Consider the following 17,287-nt stretch of genomic DNA (forward strand, 5'->3'; position numbering starts at 1 on the left):
TGCTTCATGCTGGCTATCTCTCTTTGCTGCTGTCCAGTAGAGCAGGGTGAGTGGGACCAGAGGGGCATGTGCGGACGGCAAAAGGCACTCAATGGCATGGAAAGTGTAAGCACACACAGTAGCACCACTGGTGACGCTGGGGATGTGCAAAACAGGCACAGACCAAGACGGAAGAGAAGGCAACTCAGCAAATTATAGAACAAGATGGAACTCATATAGATAAAAAGCTTTGGGGGGGTCCTCAATAATTTTTTAAGGTATAAATAGATCCCAAGACCAAAAACCTTGAAAACTGATGAGGTAGATAATAAGATTATTTGAATATAATTACTATTCTCTGACCATTAAGGTTCACTTTTTTTAAATGAGAAAAATTACTTTTTTAATATACAAAATGACTTATTTAGAAGTTGAGCATGTCATCTCAATTCATAGCATGTAGAAAAGCTAAAAAAGGTTCACTTTCAATGCCAGTTTCTGGTTTGAATTGGATCTAGTGAGGAAAAGAAAGAAGTGTAACACCCAGTATATTCCTTTTTTTCTTTCTTCTTTTTTAAACAGATTTGATGGCAGAGGGAAGAAGAGGCAGGGCAACTGCCTTGTCATCTGATCTCCCCTTGGAGATGACAAAGTAGCCACACTCCAAATCTACTGCACACTAGTCCTCCCCGGAGTCCAGGAAATGGAATTTGCTGCCAGCCTCACCCTCTTGGGTCCAAAGAGATTGTGGTAGAGCGTCCGGAAGCGCTTGCGCGTGTAGTTGCAGCGATAAGCCCCTCCCATCAGGTACTCGATCACCAGGCCAATGTCTATCAGGCTGATTCTGTAGTCTGGGGGCAGGTTCCCCTATCAGGGAAGAACGGAACAAACAGACACATCCAAAAGACAGCGTGGTTTACTAGGGATTCTATTCCATGTGTTTTGTAACTATTTTAGAGTAAAATAATAATAATAATTAAAAAAGAAACATATGAATGTATTATTATTCTGGTTAATCAATTCACCTTAAAATAGATCCAACCGAAACCTGGATATTCTCGCTTGGAAAGAAGACATAAGTTAAATAAGAAGATGCAGTAATCGTCGGCAATAACAGAAAATCAAAATATTTATTCAAGTCTTCAGCTGGGGAGAAAAAAACACCAGTGTAGCAGAAAGAAACACAAGGCTAGACATGGCAAATTCTACCACTCCCAGCCACTAGGAACTATGTTCCCCAGATACTCCCCCTGGACCCTCTCGCTGCTCTGCCTCTGACCCAGGCCTGTTACTGTCCTCTTGCTGATCATTTATTTCTTCACACTCACTAAATGAAGACTCCTTCCAGAAGATGATTGTGATTACCAGGGACTGCATCAGGTGAAATATGTTGAGAGCTCAAATATCGTTTATACAAAACTTCTATTAAACTTTTTTTAAAAATTGGCACCTTTTTAATAAAAGGAGATCAGGATGGATGTCATGACAAAGCCCTTTATGAACATCCCCTGTGTTTAAAGAGAAAGAGGGGTGAAATAAGAGAAGTTTTATCAACGGAATGTTTATTTTCTCAGAATTAAAGAGGTTTTTCATATTTTCTTTCAGAGAATAGTGCTTCTTAAGGACCTAGAGCTATGGTATAAGTTTAATGTTGTACATATAGATGCAAAAACAAGAGTTTTTATTATTATCTGCTCATTACTGGTTTCTACTTCAAAAGGGAGCTCTATAGGGTCTGAGGAAAATCCTTGTTTTGTTAGGTCCAGGAAGAATTAGTTCTGTTTGTGGGAAATTCTGAGCTCACAGTGAGTTCCAAAGGGTACAACTGATCAAGTCTCACTGTCTGGTTTAGTTCCCTGATGCGGAAGTGTGCTCTATACCATGAATGGCAGGGGTACCACACCGTGTTGGAAGCCTGGCACACTGCATTCTTAGATACATTATGGAGGGGCCTGAGGGCTTTGTCCACTTTGGGGTTTGTCTTTAATGGAGGATCCATCCAGGATGCTGTGTGAGATTCCTGCCACTTCACAGAAGTGGCTCATAACAGTGGTGGTTTTCCAACTTTGTGGCATCTGAACCATCTGAGGAACTTGGTGACAATGCAAAGGTCTGGACACTATCCTGCTTCGAGTATAAGACTCTATGCACTTTGTGAGCTGTCCAGGTGATTCTGAGGTCTACTAAATAAAGTTCAGGTGGGATTACACAGCAGAATTGGGAAATTCATAGTGTATGAAGGTAATCATTATCACTAGGAAATTAGCTTATGTAGTTTTATTAACTGAAGGTAGGTTTTCAGTTATCCTTATCAGCTTTCCTATGTCAACAGCAATCACTTGAAAGGTATTCAGCATTACAGGTGGCCCACTGTATCCTGCCATCAAACCTATAACTTCATATTTTTAATTGTTTTATTTATCTTTGTATTCCCAATGCCTGGTGTATGGTAGGCATTCAAGATTTTTTTTTTTTGGTTAAAAATGTGAATAAGTAAAACACTGAAATTAATCAATGTATTTGGGATCAAGTCTCAGTTTGGGGTTCTTCAGTATTATGTTCTCAGTAACAACTAACTAGTTACAGTTTATGAGTCACTCCTGGGTGGGAAAGCCCCAGCTATCCTCAGGTTATCAAGAAAGACCAATTGTCTGACTTCTTTAAAAGGGAACTTAGAGATTTATTTTAAGGTAGTAACTTTTTATGTATTGTCCTTTCCATAAACATTAAACTGAATCTAAAAATATTACCTGTGCCACACTTCTTCTCCATTATTTTGGGCAGGTTAACAAGACTGCACTTTCTGTATTGTCTGGCTCTTACTGGACGGTTAGGCAAGGCTATTATTTCAAGAGTAGAAGAGCCCCAGAGCTTCTCTGGGCACATCTGGGTCAGCCTCATCTCCTGTGCATTTTGCTCCTACACGGATGACCTCCAGAGGAGGCTCACCCCATCTGTGCTATTTTCCTTGGCACTGTGAAGCTGGCAGGGGAAAGAGCACTGGCTGCGAGTCAGTTGCTCTGGACTCTGTCCATGCTTCACAAATCATCCACTTTCCCTCAAGGCCTCAGTTTTCTTCCCTGTAAAAGGGGCTGAACTCCATGCCCTTTATGGCCTGTAATGCTCAAGTACCAGGTTTCAGAAAAATCCCCAAAAGGTTTATTGTGATGCTACTGAACAACAATCATAGTGGGTCTATGAATTTGTGCCTATTTTTAGTCTTGTAACGATTTTGCAAATTTAAAACGTGGGTAATAGTGAGCCTAACACCTGTATATTTCCTTTTGAGAAACCTATGTGTGAACATCAGTTTGAATTCTAACAAGAAGAACCAATATTGCCTGAAGACCAATATTGAATGGCAATATTTATGCTTTTGAGGTCTCTGTAAGAGTGGGTTGTCAGGAAAGTGATAATAGTAAAATTCAAAATAAACAAAAATTTTAGAGGGGCAACACTTTTTGCAAATGTTCAGCAAACATTGGCAACATTGTTTTGCAAAATTTTATGCAAATTCATAAAGGGCTGATAGGCTTACATACTACCAAAGAAGGTGCTGGAATCTTCTTTTCCTAGAAATTTCTTATATAAAGCTTGATTATTTTGGAGTGATTTTTGTATGATCTGGTCTGAAGTAGGAGAAAAGATTCTGTGACCATTCTGGGTTACTGAGCTTTGAGTGACGGCCTGAAAGGAACTGGCCTGATTTCTGTTTGACTACAACGGGGGCAATGGTCACCTAACACAAGGCAATGAGGGTTCTCTCTCTGTACTTCAATTCATGCTCCGAAAACAGGCAATGTGGACATAGTTACTTATAAGGTCCTGTCTGTTTCTAAAGGTCCAGTTGTTTGATCACTACCTGGAAGGCTGCTCTTATTTCTATGCTGCCAGGTCCCTGGGCAAAGACCCCTGTCCAGAGCTTCCAGAGTTGATGCAGTTTCTAATAATCTGCTGGAATTTGGTTAGTAGAGATGGAGGCTTAGAGAAAAGGGAGGGTAAAGGGTTAGACAGGGATGGGCTTGTGCTCATAACATCCACCTCCTTCAAAAAAAAGCAGAGAAAAATGCCCCCTCATATTCCACAGGTAATGTCCAAAAACCTCTGGAGGAGTCTTCCTTTGCTTGGCTCCTTTTCGAACAAGAAGTCAATATACTGGAGTAATATTCATTCTGCCTGCTGTTTCTGTTATTCCCTGCTCCCATTTTTTGGTAATTACTTTGGTAACTGGTAAAGTCTGAACACTTATTTCCCATTTCATGCCTTAACAACACATAGGAAGCCACAGGATTCAAATAATTTGATCCACAGAGTAAAATAGAGAGGCTTGGATCCATGGGTAGGTAAATTTTACAACTTGAAAACATTGTCTCCTTTTTTTCATGCCATGAGATACTACTCTGAGGCTAAATTTTAATCCATGCCATGCCTAAGGATGTCTTTTAATTAAAAGAATAACTTAAATTCACTTATTAGATCTGCTCTTCTAAATGCACTCTGTTTTTCAGATGTCAGCTCATGATATCACTATCAGATTTCAGCTGTTTAGGAAACTTTTTTTTTTTCTTTGAAACTCATAACAAGCCTTCAAAGAATACTGTTTCCTTCTGATGTATGCAAGGTATAAAATGATAGCTGGTTGTCAGATTTACCAAGGGAGAGTGGGGAAAAGACCAACCTGGTGAAAATTCATGGGAAAAGAGGACATTCCCTCAGTGTTTGGCATGGCAGTAGACTGGGCAACCAATCTTTTAATAATTAAGAATGCTTTTGCAAATTTGCATGAATTTAGCAGATGGAGTTATGAAAATGTCCTTTCTTTACCCAAAGTGTGTCCGAAATGCTTTTTCTTTAAAATTCGGCAAAGCTCTGGGTCTTGATTCCCATATAAATGAATTTTAAGTTATAATAATTTCACCACTACTCTTACATAATACTCAAATATCACCCTTCTTTGGTGGGGAGGGATAATTGAGGCAATCTAAAGAATTAGTACATTTAATTTAAGAAAGAAAAACTACTACTTTAAAACATACAGAGGCACAAATTGAGCAGACAGTTAGCTACTAAAATGGCAAGTTAGATTTCATGGAAAAGCGGACAGACTCAGGCCACTCTGGTTTAATATGAGAGCATTGGTACATCCAATGGATTTATGCACGAGAAAGGTTCAGGGAACTGGGTTGGGTGATATTTTAAATTTCTGATTGATACTAACTCTACCTCATTGCTCCTAGATTTCTCCCTTGATATAAATAATTTAAGATTTTGAAACTAGCTTGGGAGTAATTCTCCACGTTCAGTTCTGTTGGTTTCAAAGGATAGTTGGACTTGGAGATATGCTGGTTAACTTAACGATGGTCTGATAATTCCTAAATGCATTCTCTGGGTTCATAAGAGTTATTTACATTTTATTTTACAGACATATTATCAAACACTACGTTTAACGTCCCGAACTGTGTTTCTAATTTTTGAACAGCATTCATTTCATACTAGGGCTTATCACTTACTGATTAACTTTTGTCATAGATTAAATCAATTAATATGTACATAAAGTCCTATAATCATAAAGCACAAAGCACATGCTAATTATTATGTTTCTTAATTTTGAAAACTGTTTAAACTGCCCAAGATTTTCTTAGCGTTTTAAACCTAGTTTTTGTAGATTTTGTATATCTTACTGGCATAAATTGATGGAAGTCATCTGGAACCATCTGAGGAAGATGTTTACCAATATTAATTTCTCTCTCATTCACTTCTTAAAAAAACACAAACAAAAATACCTAATTTTTAGCTACTTTCATCCATAAAACATAGACACTTACAGCTCCTTTGGCTACCATTGTTATTCTTTCTTGCTCTCCAATAGTCAGACACTCACCTTTATCACAGAAATAAATGGAGTCTGCATTTCCTGCCCCTATTTCTTCCCAAGGGAAGAAACTAAACATAGGCTTTTGTTTCTCCCAACCATATTGGCAGTCTCTTTTCTCAAGAAAAAGGATAAATTTTTCCTAAGCCATTTCAGTACTATCCTGAGTGATTTCTTATTTTTTTCCTGTTACTAAATTAGTAAGTAAATGAATCCTTATATAACTATATTCTTGCTCTGGTATTTGGATCACACTTGAAAGAAAAATAAAACTGCTCCTAACTGATAGTCCTCCCAAATTCTTACCATCCTGTCCTTTCCTGTTAGTCTATATTATTTTTGAGGTATACCTTTAGCTAAGAAGTTAAAGAAAACCCTACCTTAAAAATACTCTACATGCCTTCCACTAAATGTAAGCAAATGTAAGAGGCAGCTAATGGAACTTCAGAAAAAAGAAAATGATATGCAAAGCAAAGTCCTACGAGGAAGAGAACCTATTAGGAGGGATTTCAATCATTTATATTCATTAAAATCTAACTGCAAAAATCTCTTTGAAAATCAGGCAAGACATTGAGAAACTTGGTGATGGAGGTAGATGAGTGACTTTATATGAAGGCTTGGCCTGCCCAGTGGCTGGGACTAAGGGAAAAGGCACACAGCTGTCTCTTCAGAAAGCCTCATAATTCCTTCAGTGACACAGACTAGATTAAGGTGAGGGGGATATTTTACTTATTATTTTAGAAAAACTCAAAACATTTTGAGTTTTGAACATGAGCAACAAGTATCTTGGCAAAGAATACATGCTGGGTGTGTACATCTAATCTTCTGAGATACTTCTGTTTAGTTTCCAGGCAATTTTATGCCAAGATAAATTAAACAAAATAGGAAGACTTGAGGAAAAGAGAAATGGGTTTGTTGAGGGCAGGTATGTTTATGGCTTGAAATGAGGCAGACCATGGAAAGGTGTGATCTTGGTAAAATATACAGATGGCATAGCATCTATTTCCCTTGCTTTGAAAGAACTACAGGCTTCACTCACTCACACGGATGAGAAATTTTTCAGTAAGGTTGTGCAGAGATGGGAGTAAAGTTCCCAAGGGCCTACAGAAGGAGGTTTTTTAGTACTCTTTACTCATTATCAGCAAAGGTCCAGCTGGTTAATAGGTACATTATAATCAGTCCCAGGGCCTTTGATTGGCCTTTCGAAGGAAAAATTAGTAAGTGGCTACAGGACACCTAAAGGGTAGTTCTAGCCTATGACTTCCTATGAGATGAAGGAATGGCACTCTACTTTTTACCTCACTTTGTAGCTTTCTCCGAGTATGTCCTATGGACTTTGGCAAAGAATTGCTACCAACTGGTAGGTGGTATGTGTGTGCGTGTGTACGTGTGTATGTGGTAGGGGAAGTGCCACCATTTATTTTATCCTTTGGTGTTAAAACATCACTTTCTGGGAACCCTGCCAAGGGTTCAGAACTGAAGCTACCTCAGAAAGAGATTGTATGGGGCAGAACAAGCACTTGGTTAAGATTAAATGTAACCTCCCTGTGTCTCATTTTTCTTATCTATAAATGGGAATAACACTATATAGTAAAAAAAAATAAAATAATAACTCTACTTCATATATTTGTTGTGAAGATGAAATGAGCTAAGACACATAGGATTAGTGTCACATACCTTGTCATCACTAAATCCTAGGTACCATTACTTATGATTATGATTATTAAAGGATTTGAGTTCTAAATCTAGCTCCTTACTAACCACTCAATACAGTTCTCACCTCCTTGTGTTTCAACCTCCTCATTTTTAAATTGGGCATAAATCTACTAGATCCAAACCAACTGGCTTTTTCCCCCATCAAATTTGATGATGTGAAAAAATATATTGGAGAAAATAAAGTGTTAGCAGAATGGAATGTATATATATGTTGTAGTCTCTGTTTCTCTAAGACTTTTTGAGCTACACTTACTATATGCTCTGTGTCATGCTAGACGTGGCAGTGATACACTGTATCAGGAGCTAGTAAATAAATATACCTTTCATGGTCAGTTGGATAGCATGGAAACGAGTTCCCCAAATAGTGAGGAGCACATGGAAAAATACAGGTAATGGCATAAATCCACACGGCATAGGGGGAAAGCCTAGGGTTCCACTATCCGAAAGCATTATGTCCAATGAAAGCATCTAAAACCATGGAGACTGGCGATAAAACCGCAGCTGCATCATAAGCAGAGATGTCAAAGTTAAAAGACATACACGCACACTGTGTCCTGAAATGAGGGGGTCTGGCAGGGACAGGAATACTCTGGCAGCTCATGCAAAACAGGCACTTTCTAATCACAGGAAGCAGTCAAGACAGGGCCTCCGACCTACAGTCGAGAGGGTTCTTACCTTTTTGACATCCCTGACCAAGTGGTACAATGTGTTTGAGGGCCCATGTCTCTGAAAACAATAAAGAAGAATCAAATGGTTTTGCTAGTCAGGGGCTCTCATTGGCAAGGCAACAAGGATCTGGAAGGAAGGGTTCTGGCTGGCGGAGGGGAAGTTCATTAAGATGAACCTTGTTCTAGTTGCTCAGTTGTACCTGTCTTTTCTAAACAAATACAGTGGCAGGTTTTTGGATTGTGGCTCCTCAAGAAAAACCATTTGAGGTTCTAGATTCAAACTTTGCAAAGGAGGCCATCAACTCTGTTGACAGCTGGGCCAAAACATCATTCAAGAGGCTAGTTGTGCAGCAGGGGGAGACAAAAGGGCCAGTTTACTGCATTAGAACTACAATTTGGCACACTGCCAATCGCAACTTGTTTATTGCCCATAATGAATGAGAAACTGGCTAAAGCAGGGTTTGGCAGACTTTTTCTGTAAATAGCCAGATGGTTAATATCTTAGACTTTGTGGGCCATACAGTCTTCATCGCAACTGTTCAACTCTGCCATTGTGCAAAAGATCCTTACCTTTGCTTAAGGTAAGAATAAAGTGAAGTGGTTTGCCATTCTCTTGTCTTTCAGGAATAGGAATATCAGATGAAACACAGGATGCCTAGTTAAATCTGAATTCCAGACAGCCAATGAATAACTTCTTTTTTTGTTTTAATTTTCATTCATTTTATTAATTCTTAATGTTGAACTTTTTTTTTGTCATATTGATGGCCTTTTTTTTTTTTTAATCTGTTTTTATTTTTGGCTGTGTTGGGTCTTTGTTGCTGTGTGCAGGCTTTCTCTAGTTTCAGCGAGCGGGGGCTACTCTTTGTTGCGGTGCACGGGCTTCTCATTGTCATGGCTTCTCTTGTTGCAGAGCACGGGCTCTAGGCACACCGGCTTCAGTACTTGTGGCACGCAGGTTCTAGAGCGCAGGCTCAGTAATTGTGGCGCACGGGCTTAGTTGCTCCGCGGCATGTGGGATCTTCCCGGGCCAGGGATCGAACCCCTGTCCCCTGCATTGGCAGGCGGATTCTTAACCACTGCACCACCAGGGAAGCCCTGATGGCCTATTTTGTATTTCTTTTTAGTATTCATGTATTTTTTTTTTCTTTTAATTAATTAATTATTTTATTTTTGGCTGCATTGGGTCTTCGTTTCTGTGCGAGGGCTTCCTCCAGCTGCGGCATGCGGGGGCCACTCTTCATCGCGGTGCGCGGGCCTCTCAGTGTCGCGGCCTCTCTCGTTGCGGAGCACAAGCTTCAGACGCGCAGGCTCCAGACGCGCAGGCTCAGTAGTTGTGGCTCACGGGCCTAGTTGCTCCGCGGCATGTGGGATCTTCCCAGGCCAGGGCTCAAACCCGTGTCTCCTGCATTGGCAGGCAGACTCCCAACCACTGCGCCACCAGGGAAGCCCTCATGTATTTTTTATGTATCAAATTAAAAGTTTTAAATGTAACTATATCTCTTAATCTTTTGATTTACAGCTTCTTTTGTTTTTATGTTTCCTCATCTTTTTTAAATTGAGGTATAATTGACATATTTTAGTTCCAGGTGTACAACATAGTGATTCGATATTTGTATATATGGCAAAATGATCATTACAATAAGTCTATTTAATATCTGTCACCATACATAGTTCCTAGATTTTTTTCTTGTTATAAGGACCTTAAAGATCTACTCTCTTAGCAACTTTCAAATATGCAATACAATATTATTAGCTATAGTCACTGTACTGTATATTACATCCTCATGACATTTATTTTATAAATAAATTTGGAATTTTGTACATTTTGACCAATAACAATGAATAATTTTGAGTATAAGTATGTCTTGTGCAATATTTGAGACATACTAAAAATTATTTGCTCTTTATCTGAAATTCAAACCTAACTGGGAATTCTGTATTTTTGTTTGCTAAATCTGGTGACCGTATTGGAAGATCCTGAACAGTGATGGCAAATCCTTAAGCACTGCTGGAACAAATTCAAGTATTCAAGACAATCCCTGTGTACCGCCTCAACCACTGGCCCCTTCAGGCAGACATACTCATCAGAACTCTTTTTCCACTGAGGGATGCAGTATTGTGTCGGGATTAAACATGCAAACCCTGGAGTCAGAATGCCTGGCTCCAAACCTGACCCTGCTGCTTACCAGCTATGACCATGGGCAAGCTGCTTAACCGTGACTCAGTCTTATTATCTATAAAATGAGGATAATACTACCACTTATCTGGTAGGGCTGTTGTGAGGATTAAATGATGAAATGTTTATAAAACTATTAAAATAGTGCTTAGAAAATGTTAGCTATTCTTATCACTGAGGCCATTCACTGTTCCATAATCCTTTTCAAGAGAGTACTCTAGGGAATGTTGATTAGACTTGACTGGAGTGATGAAATCTATTGGCCTTTCTTGATCTATAACTTTCCTACTTAATTCTTTCCAATCATTGGAATAAATCACTCTACTCTTTTGATTCTCTAATTTATATGAAGGTCATTCAACTCTGTGTTTTCATTTATTTATTTTACTGAAAACCCCATTATTATTTTTTCCCCAGTTTTATTGAGATAAAATTGACATGTAACATTGTGTAAGTTTAAGGTGTACAATGTGATGATTTGATGCTCGTATATATTGTGAAATGTCTACCATAATAAGGTTAGTTAACATATCCTTCACCTCACTTAATAATCATTTTGTTGTTGTTATGGTGAGAACATTAAAGCTCTGATCTCATAGTAACTTGCAAGTATACAATATAGTACTGTTAACTACAGTCACAATGCTGTACATTAGATCCCTGAAACATATTCATCTTATAACTGAAAGTTTGTATCCTTTGGCCAACATCTCCCCATTTCCCCCGCCCCTCGGCCCCAAATTTTTGGAGGAACCTCCATATTGTTTCCTATATTTTGTTCCCTTGTCTAATATTAGTTAACTGTATATGCATGAGTTTATTGCTGGGCTCTTGATTCTGTTCCATTGGTCTATGTGTCTGTTTTTATGCTGATACCATACTATTTCAATTACTGTATCTTTGTGATATAGTTTGAAATCAAGAAGTGTGATGTCTCCACCTTTGTTCTTCTTTCTCATGACTTCTTTGGTTATTCAGGGTCTTTTGTGGTTCCATGCAAATTGTAGGAATGTTTTTTCTATTTCTGTGAAAAATGCCATCAGAATTGAATTGAATCTATAGATGGTTTTGGGTAGCATGAACATTTTAACAATATTAACACTTCCAGTTCATGAACATGAGATATCTTTCCATTTATTTGTGCCTTCTTCAATTTCTTTTATCAATGTCATAGTTTTTGATATATGATCAAAGATCTTTCACTTCTTTGAAAGATCTTTTAAGATCTCAAAGATCTTTTAAGTTTATTCCTAAGTATTTTATTGTTTTTGGTGCTGTTGTAAATGGAATTGTTTTCTTTATTTCTTTTTCAGATAATTCATTGTTAGCATACATAAATGCAATTGATTTTTGTATGTTGCCTCTGTATACTGAAACTTACTGAATTTATTAGTTCTAATAGATTTTTTGGTGGAGTCTTTAGGATTTTCTGTATACAAGATGCTGTTATCAGCAAACAGAGACAATTTTCTTTCTTCCTTTTCAAGTTGGATAAAAAATTTTTATTTCTTTTCCTCCTTTTTTTTTGGCCTAATTTCTCTGGCTACGACTTCCAGTACCATGTTGAATAGGAGTGGTAAGAGTGGGCACAATTTTCTTGTTCCTGATCTCAGAGGGAAAGCTTTCAATCTTTCAGCATTGAATATGATGTTAGCTGTGGGTTTGTCATATATGGCCTTTATTACATTGAGGTGTGTTACTGTTATACTCAATTTGTTGAGAGTTTTTACCGTGAAAGGATGTTGAATTTTGTTAAATATATTTTCTGCATCCACTGAGATGATCATATGATTTTTGTCTTTCATTCTATTAATGTGATGTATCACATTTATTAATTTGCATATGTTGAACCATCCTTGCATCTAGGAAGACTCCCACTTGATCATGGTATACCATCTTTTTAATGTGCTTCAATTTGGTTTGCTAGTATTTTGTTGAGAATTTTTGCATCTATATTCATCAGGAATATTGACCTGTAGTTTTCTTTTCTTGCAGTGTCCTTATCTGGCTTTGCTATTATGGTAATGCTGGCCTCCTAAAATAAGTTTGGGAACATTCTCTCCTCTTCAATTTTTTTTGAAGAATTGGAAAAGAATTGGAGTTAATTCTTTAAATGTTTGGTAGAATTCACCTGTGAAGCCATCTGGTCCTGGGCTTTTCTTTGTTGGGAGGTTTTTGATTCCTGATTCAATCTCCTTACTTGCTATTGGTCCACATGCAGCCTTGGCTGATGGAGTGTACTCATGTAGCTGCAGGGTCTTGCAGTTCTAGGGTCTTGCATTTCCACAGCAGTGGCGGTGTGTGTCAGGCCAGCAGTGTACAGGTGCACAGCCAGAGGTGCTAGCTTTCAGAGTGTGCACAGCAGTGGAGGTCAGCCATGGGGGTCTAGGCTGGGTTCTTGCAATCGTGTAGCCACAGAGGCCTGGGCTGGCTGCTGGTGTGGATCCCAGGCACCAGCAGGGGTGAGGGGAGAGGGAGTGGTGAGGGGCTTGGGTGACTGGTGTCTATGAACGCAAATATCTGTAGAGCAAAAGCCAGTGAAATCTGCAGGGGTCTGTGGCAGCTGTGCTGGTTATTGGTTTCTTCACTGGTGAAAAATGCCGGGGTCCTCTGCAGAGCAGGTCTCTGGGAACCATGGTTACTCAGCCTTCAGCCTGGCTGATACTGTGCTCCTAGCTATCACAGTATGTCTCAGCTTTGCAGGTCTCTGGGCGGGGTGAAACCAAAGTGTGTCCTTTGTGCAGTGCCCTGAAAGGCTCACTGGCTCTCTCTTTTCCAGTGAGGGGAACTATTTCTAGCTGAGGAGCTTCCTCTTGGCACAGAGCTGTGCTGGCCTCAGGGGACAGGGTGATACAGACACAATGAAGCTGTTCTTCCTCTCCTTTTTGTGTGGTTATTTTCAGATATTTTTTGTTCCACTGTTTTGCTGAAGTTTCTTAATTGAACTCTTGAGCTCTCCTAGAGCTGTCTTTGTCTGTGGATAGCTGTCTAATTGTTGATCTTTGTTGGGGGGTTGGATAGAGGCTGGGTCTCCCACTCTGCCATTCTGGCGTATTGTTACTGAAAGTCTTAGTATGTGGAACTGAGAAAAATCTGCAGAGAAAACAGAAACGTGGGGTCATTCCGCTAACTTGTTTTCTACTTCCAGCAGTGGGAATGTTACAGAGCCAGGGTGGCACCAGCTAATACCTATCACTGGCTGGGGACAGGTCAACAAGCTCCATCTCATTAGTGCTGTGGGTGGTGGGACAAAGAGGCACTGTGACAAATGAGGGGAAAAACAGTCTCTGAGAAAGAAGCTTTGGTTCAGTACTGGCTTCTGTCTTTACTTAGAAATTTTGTGATGTTGAATAAGCCAATTCTCTTCTTGGCCTCAGTTTCCTCATCTGTAAAATGGGGAAAACAATACCTACTCTTTAAACTTCATTGTATTTTAGTGAGTATCAGCTCAGAGCTGATGTACTTAACTCACTGGATACTCTCAACAACTTCATAAACAGTAGGTTTTCTTTTGATTACTTCTTGGTATCCCTAGTGAATGAATTAACAAATCATTATAAAACAAAACAAAACAAATCTTTCTGGGTAACTCCAAACAAGAGGTTTTTACATTTTATCCTATTATAGTGGAATGAATGAACTTCATAGCTCTGAGGATAACAAGATGGTGCAGGATAGTTAATCGGCCTCCTTTGATGCTTGGAGTTAAATCAATCCTCCTCTGCTGATTGCCTCAAACACCCTCTGGGCTTACAGAATAAAGTGTGTTCTAATTTCCAGAGCCATATGCTTTTGTGTAAGAACCTGAGAACATTAACTTTTGGTGATCATGTAACTTTCTGCTTCTTAGATGCTGACAACTGAGCAGTTAAAACAAGTGGATTCTGGGTGACTTGGTGTTTGTTGTCTATACAGGTCTAAGGGAGCATTTGTGGAAAATGATCCATGCATTTGGAGGGGAGGGCAGGGACTCACAGATATGTGGGGGGCAGGAGAAGGTAAAACAAACAAACAAAAAAAGTAGAGAAAATAAAATGTGCCTTAGCTTGGTCCTACCGTATTGTACAATTCCTCTAGTCTGGAGATGGTGAGAAAACGGTGCATGCTTACTCCATTCTCTATGAGCAATTTCACAAAATCCACTCTGTCCAGAACTAGGGCATCCAACATGGCTTGCTCCAGAGACCCCACCTGCAAATCAAGTCAGAGTTAGTCTGACCCAGGGTCTAAGGATATAGTTCTCTGGCATTCTCCTGAATAGTTTAGAAATGGATGCCTTTGACATCTGGTAAACCTTCAGCACCTCCAAGAACATGCTAGCAAGAGTTTCCCAACCCCACTTTTAGGACAGTCACACTCTCTCCTGTGTTTTGGGGCTTGTCTTTGCAAACAGAACACAAGGATCTCTAGTTCCAAAAGCTATTTCTTCCTTGGATCTCTTTTTTTGTTCTAGATTCTGAGAAGGTGCACGGGTTTAAAAGGCTTTCCCTCTTCCAACTCTCTGACCAAACTTCTACAAAACCAGTGAAGTTCCAAAGTGAGTACTTTACTGTCTTCATTGTCATCTTCCTTAGGCTCTAAATTGGACTCCTGGCTGACCTGAGAGGAGGGATCCTAGTAAACAGACCAGAAAGAAGGCTGCTCTTTTTTTTTAAGTTAAGTGATACTACCTTGTCTCCACCTCGCCCATTTCTACACGGAGGCCCAATAACTATTTAGGTCATTTGGTCTGTTTACTAGGGTTTTATTTAATTTCTTTCACAAAAATTTCCCAGTGTCCAGACTCCTTGACAAATCTTTCCACACTAGCAATTCATTTGCACTAAATGAAGCCAGGGTTTCAATCCTAGGCAGAAGCTCTCTGGGGCAGAGGAAGGGTTAAAAAAGACCTGTACATGAAGGTGTGTCCTGCAGTGATTCCAGGCACAGAAATCAAATCCCAGACTGTTGGCTGCCTCCTGGGCATACAAGCATACACTACCCAATGGCTAATTTCCAAGTTTTTATTTTTGGTAGAGCCAGTTGACGGAAACAAACCAAGAACAGTTATATAAAGCTTTGGTTGCCTCTGTATTGTTCTTGGGTTCAGGGAGGACCTGTGCTCAGCCTCCAGGACCAGATGGCACCGGCACGTGGAAGCCTGCTAATTCTGTATCCTAAGGTGCGACCCAGCCCCACACCAGCATGGGGTGCCACCACATGGCAGCAGAAACCTCCGGGACAACCAGAAACAAACTGCTAACTCTGCTCCTTCTTTAGTTTTAATTAACACAATTTTGTCTTATATATATTTTTTCAGGCATATAAAAGAAATGGCATTAGTTGCAGCTAAACATTGCTATCAAAGGCCACTCAGAGAGATGGAAATGTTTGGAACATTTGGAGCTGTGCTTTGTCATATCTTCCACCAGATGACAGTGTTTTCCTAAATATAAGAAAGGGAGCTGAGAATGAGGGCAGTTACAAAGGAACGTTTCTACCCTAAAGAAAAAGCAGCGCTTTCCTGAGCCGCTCTCAGAGTTTCCTTAAACAAATACCCTTGCCCAAGCAAGTGGGCTTTTCAGGGGTGACGACATATACTCTACCGGCCACTGTTGCCCATAAATAAAGATCTGGCTGCGGGCGATGTCGACTCTGTTCCAGGCTAAAGCTAAGCTCAGTTGGTCTGGGGCCGAGGCATTGGCTCCTGTGTGTAGATAAGTAGGAGAGAAGAATGAGAGAGAGAAAACAGCACTCAGTTATTATACCAAGAAGACCCACTCCATCGCTCTCCCATCCACCCCCTCTTCCTGGAGAGCAGACTTGGCTGTACAGCAGGGGTTCTCATACTTGGCCCTATTGCCATTTTGAGCAGGATAATTATCATGTCCTATATATTGTAGAATATTTAGCAGCATCTCAGGACCCAGTAGATGCCAATAGCACCTCCCCCACCAAGCCATGACAATCAAAAATATCTCCAGACATTGCCAAACGCCCCCAGGAGTGAAGGGAGACAATATTAACCCGACTGCTGCTCTACAGCTCTGCTAGTCAAGGTGTGGTTCACAGGGCAGCAGCAGCAGCATCACCTGGGCACTTATTAGAAAGGCAGGATCCCAGGCCCCACCCCAGACCTACTAAATCAGAATCTGTATTTCAACAAGATCCCAGGTGATTCCTATACATGTTGAAGTTTGAGAAGCCTGCTCTACAACACATTTTGTTTCTGCTGGCCAATCACTGGTTTCAAGGCATCATTTGAATTATATATTGCATGGTGATGGTGCCCTTGTCAAGAAAGTGAGCCAGGGGTCTTCCCTGGTGGTGCAGTGGTTGAGAATCTGCCTACCAATGCAGGGGACACGGGTTCGGGTCCTGGTCTGGGAAGATCCCACACGCCGCGGAGCAACTGGGCCCGTGAGCCACAACTACTGAGGCTGCGCGTCTGGAGCCTGTGCTCCGCAACAAGAGAGGCCGCGATAGTGAGAGGCCCGCACACCACGATGAGGAGTGGCCCCGCTTGCCGCAACTAGAGAAAGCCCTTGCACAGAAACGAAGACCCAACACAGCCATAAATTAATTAATTAATTAATTAATTAAAAAAAAAGAAAGTGAGCCAGCTTTAACACTCTATTGAAAAAGAGTTAAGAAGATCTTTTAAGAGAAAGGCAAACAAATGGCTGAGGTTTACTTCGATTTGTGAGTAGAAACCACTGAACAATTTTTCAGTTTCCCATTATTCTCCAGACTCTGTCGCTAGATCTGCACTGTCTACGTGTGGCTATTTAAATCTAAACTAATTAAAATTAAATTAAAACTTTAATTCCTCACTCATAGTAGCCACATTTCAAGTGCTCAATAGTCGCACGTGGCTGGTGGCCTTTGAATTGGACA

At 40.1% G+C, this 17,287-nt stretch overlaps 1 protein-coding gene across 11 annotated transcripts in view; it reads right to left on the bottom strand.

Moving 5' to 3' along the window:
• The window catches only part of TRPM3 (transient receptor potential cation channel subfamily M member 3), a 507,712-nt gene that overhangs the window by 85,903 nt on the left and 404,522 nt on the right, over positions 1–17,287 (bottom strand). For 7 of the 11 annotated variants that reach the window (XM_036855285.1, XM_036855280.1, XM_036855279.1 and 4 more), the window contains 5 exons: positions 15,997–16,097; positions 14,468–14,602; positions 8,243–8,293; positions 1,005–1,040; positions 706–846 (listed from right to left, as the gene is read on the bottom strand). In XM_036855285.1, coding sequence (XP_036711180.1) covers positions 706–846; positions 1,005–1,040; positions 8,243–8,293; positions 14,468–14,602; positions 15,997–16,097 — 464 coding nt within the window. The remainder of the gene's footprint in view (positions 1–705; positions 847–1,004; positions 1,041–8,242; positions 8,294–14,467; positions 14,603–15,996; positions 16,098–17,287) is intronic. The other 4 variants (XM_036855282.1, XM_036855281.1, XM_036855278.1 and 1 more) reach the window with 1 other exon arrangement.

This window comes from Balaenoptera musculus, chromosome 6 (genome assembly GCF_009873245.2).
Source record: "Balaenoptera musculus isolate JJ_BM4_2016_0621 chromosome 6, mBalMus1.pri.v3, whole genome shotgun sequence".
Taxonomy (NCBI): domain Eukaryota; kingdom Metazoa; phylum Chordata; class Mammalia; order Artiodactyla; family Balaenopteridae; genus Balaenoptera; species Balaenoptera musculus.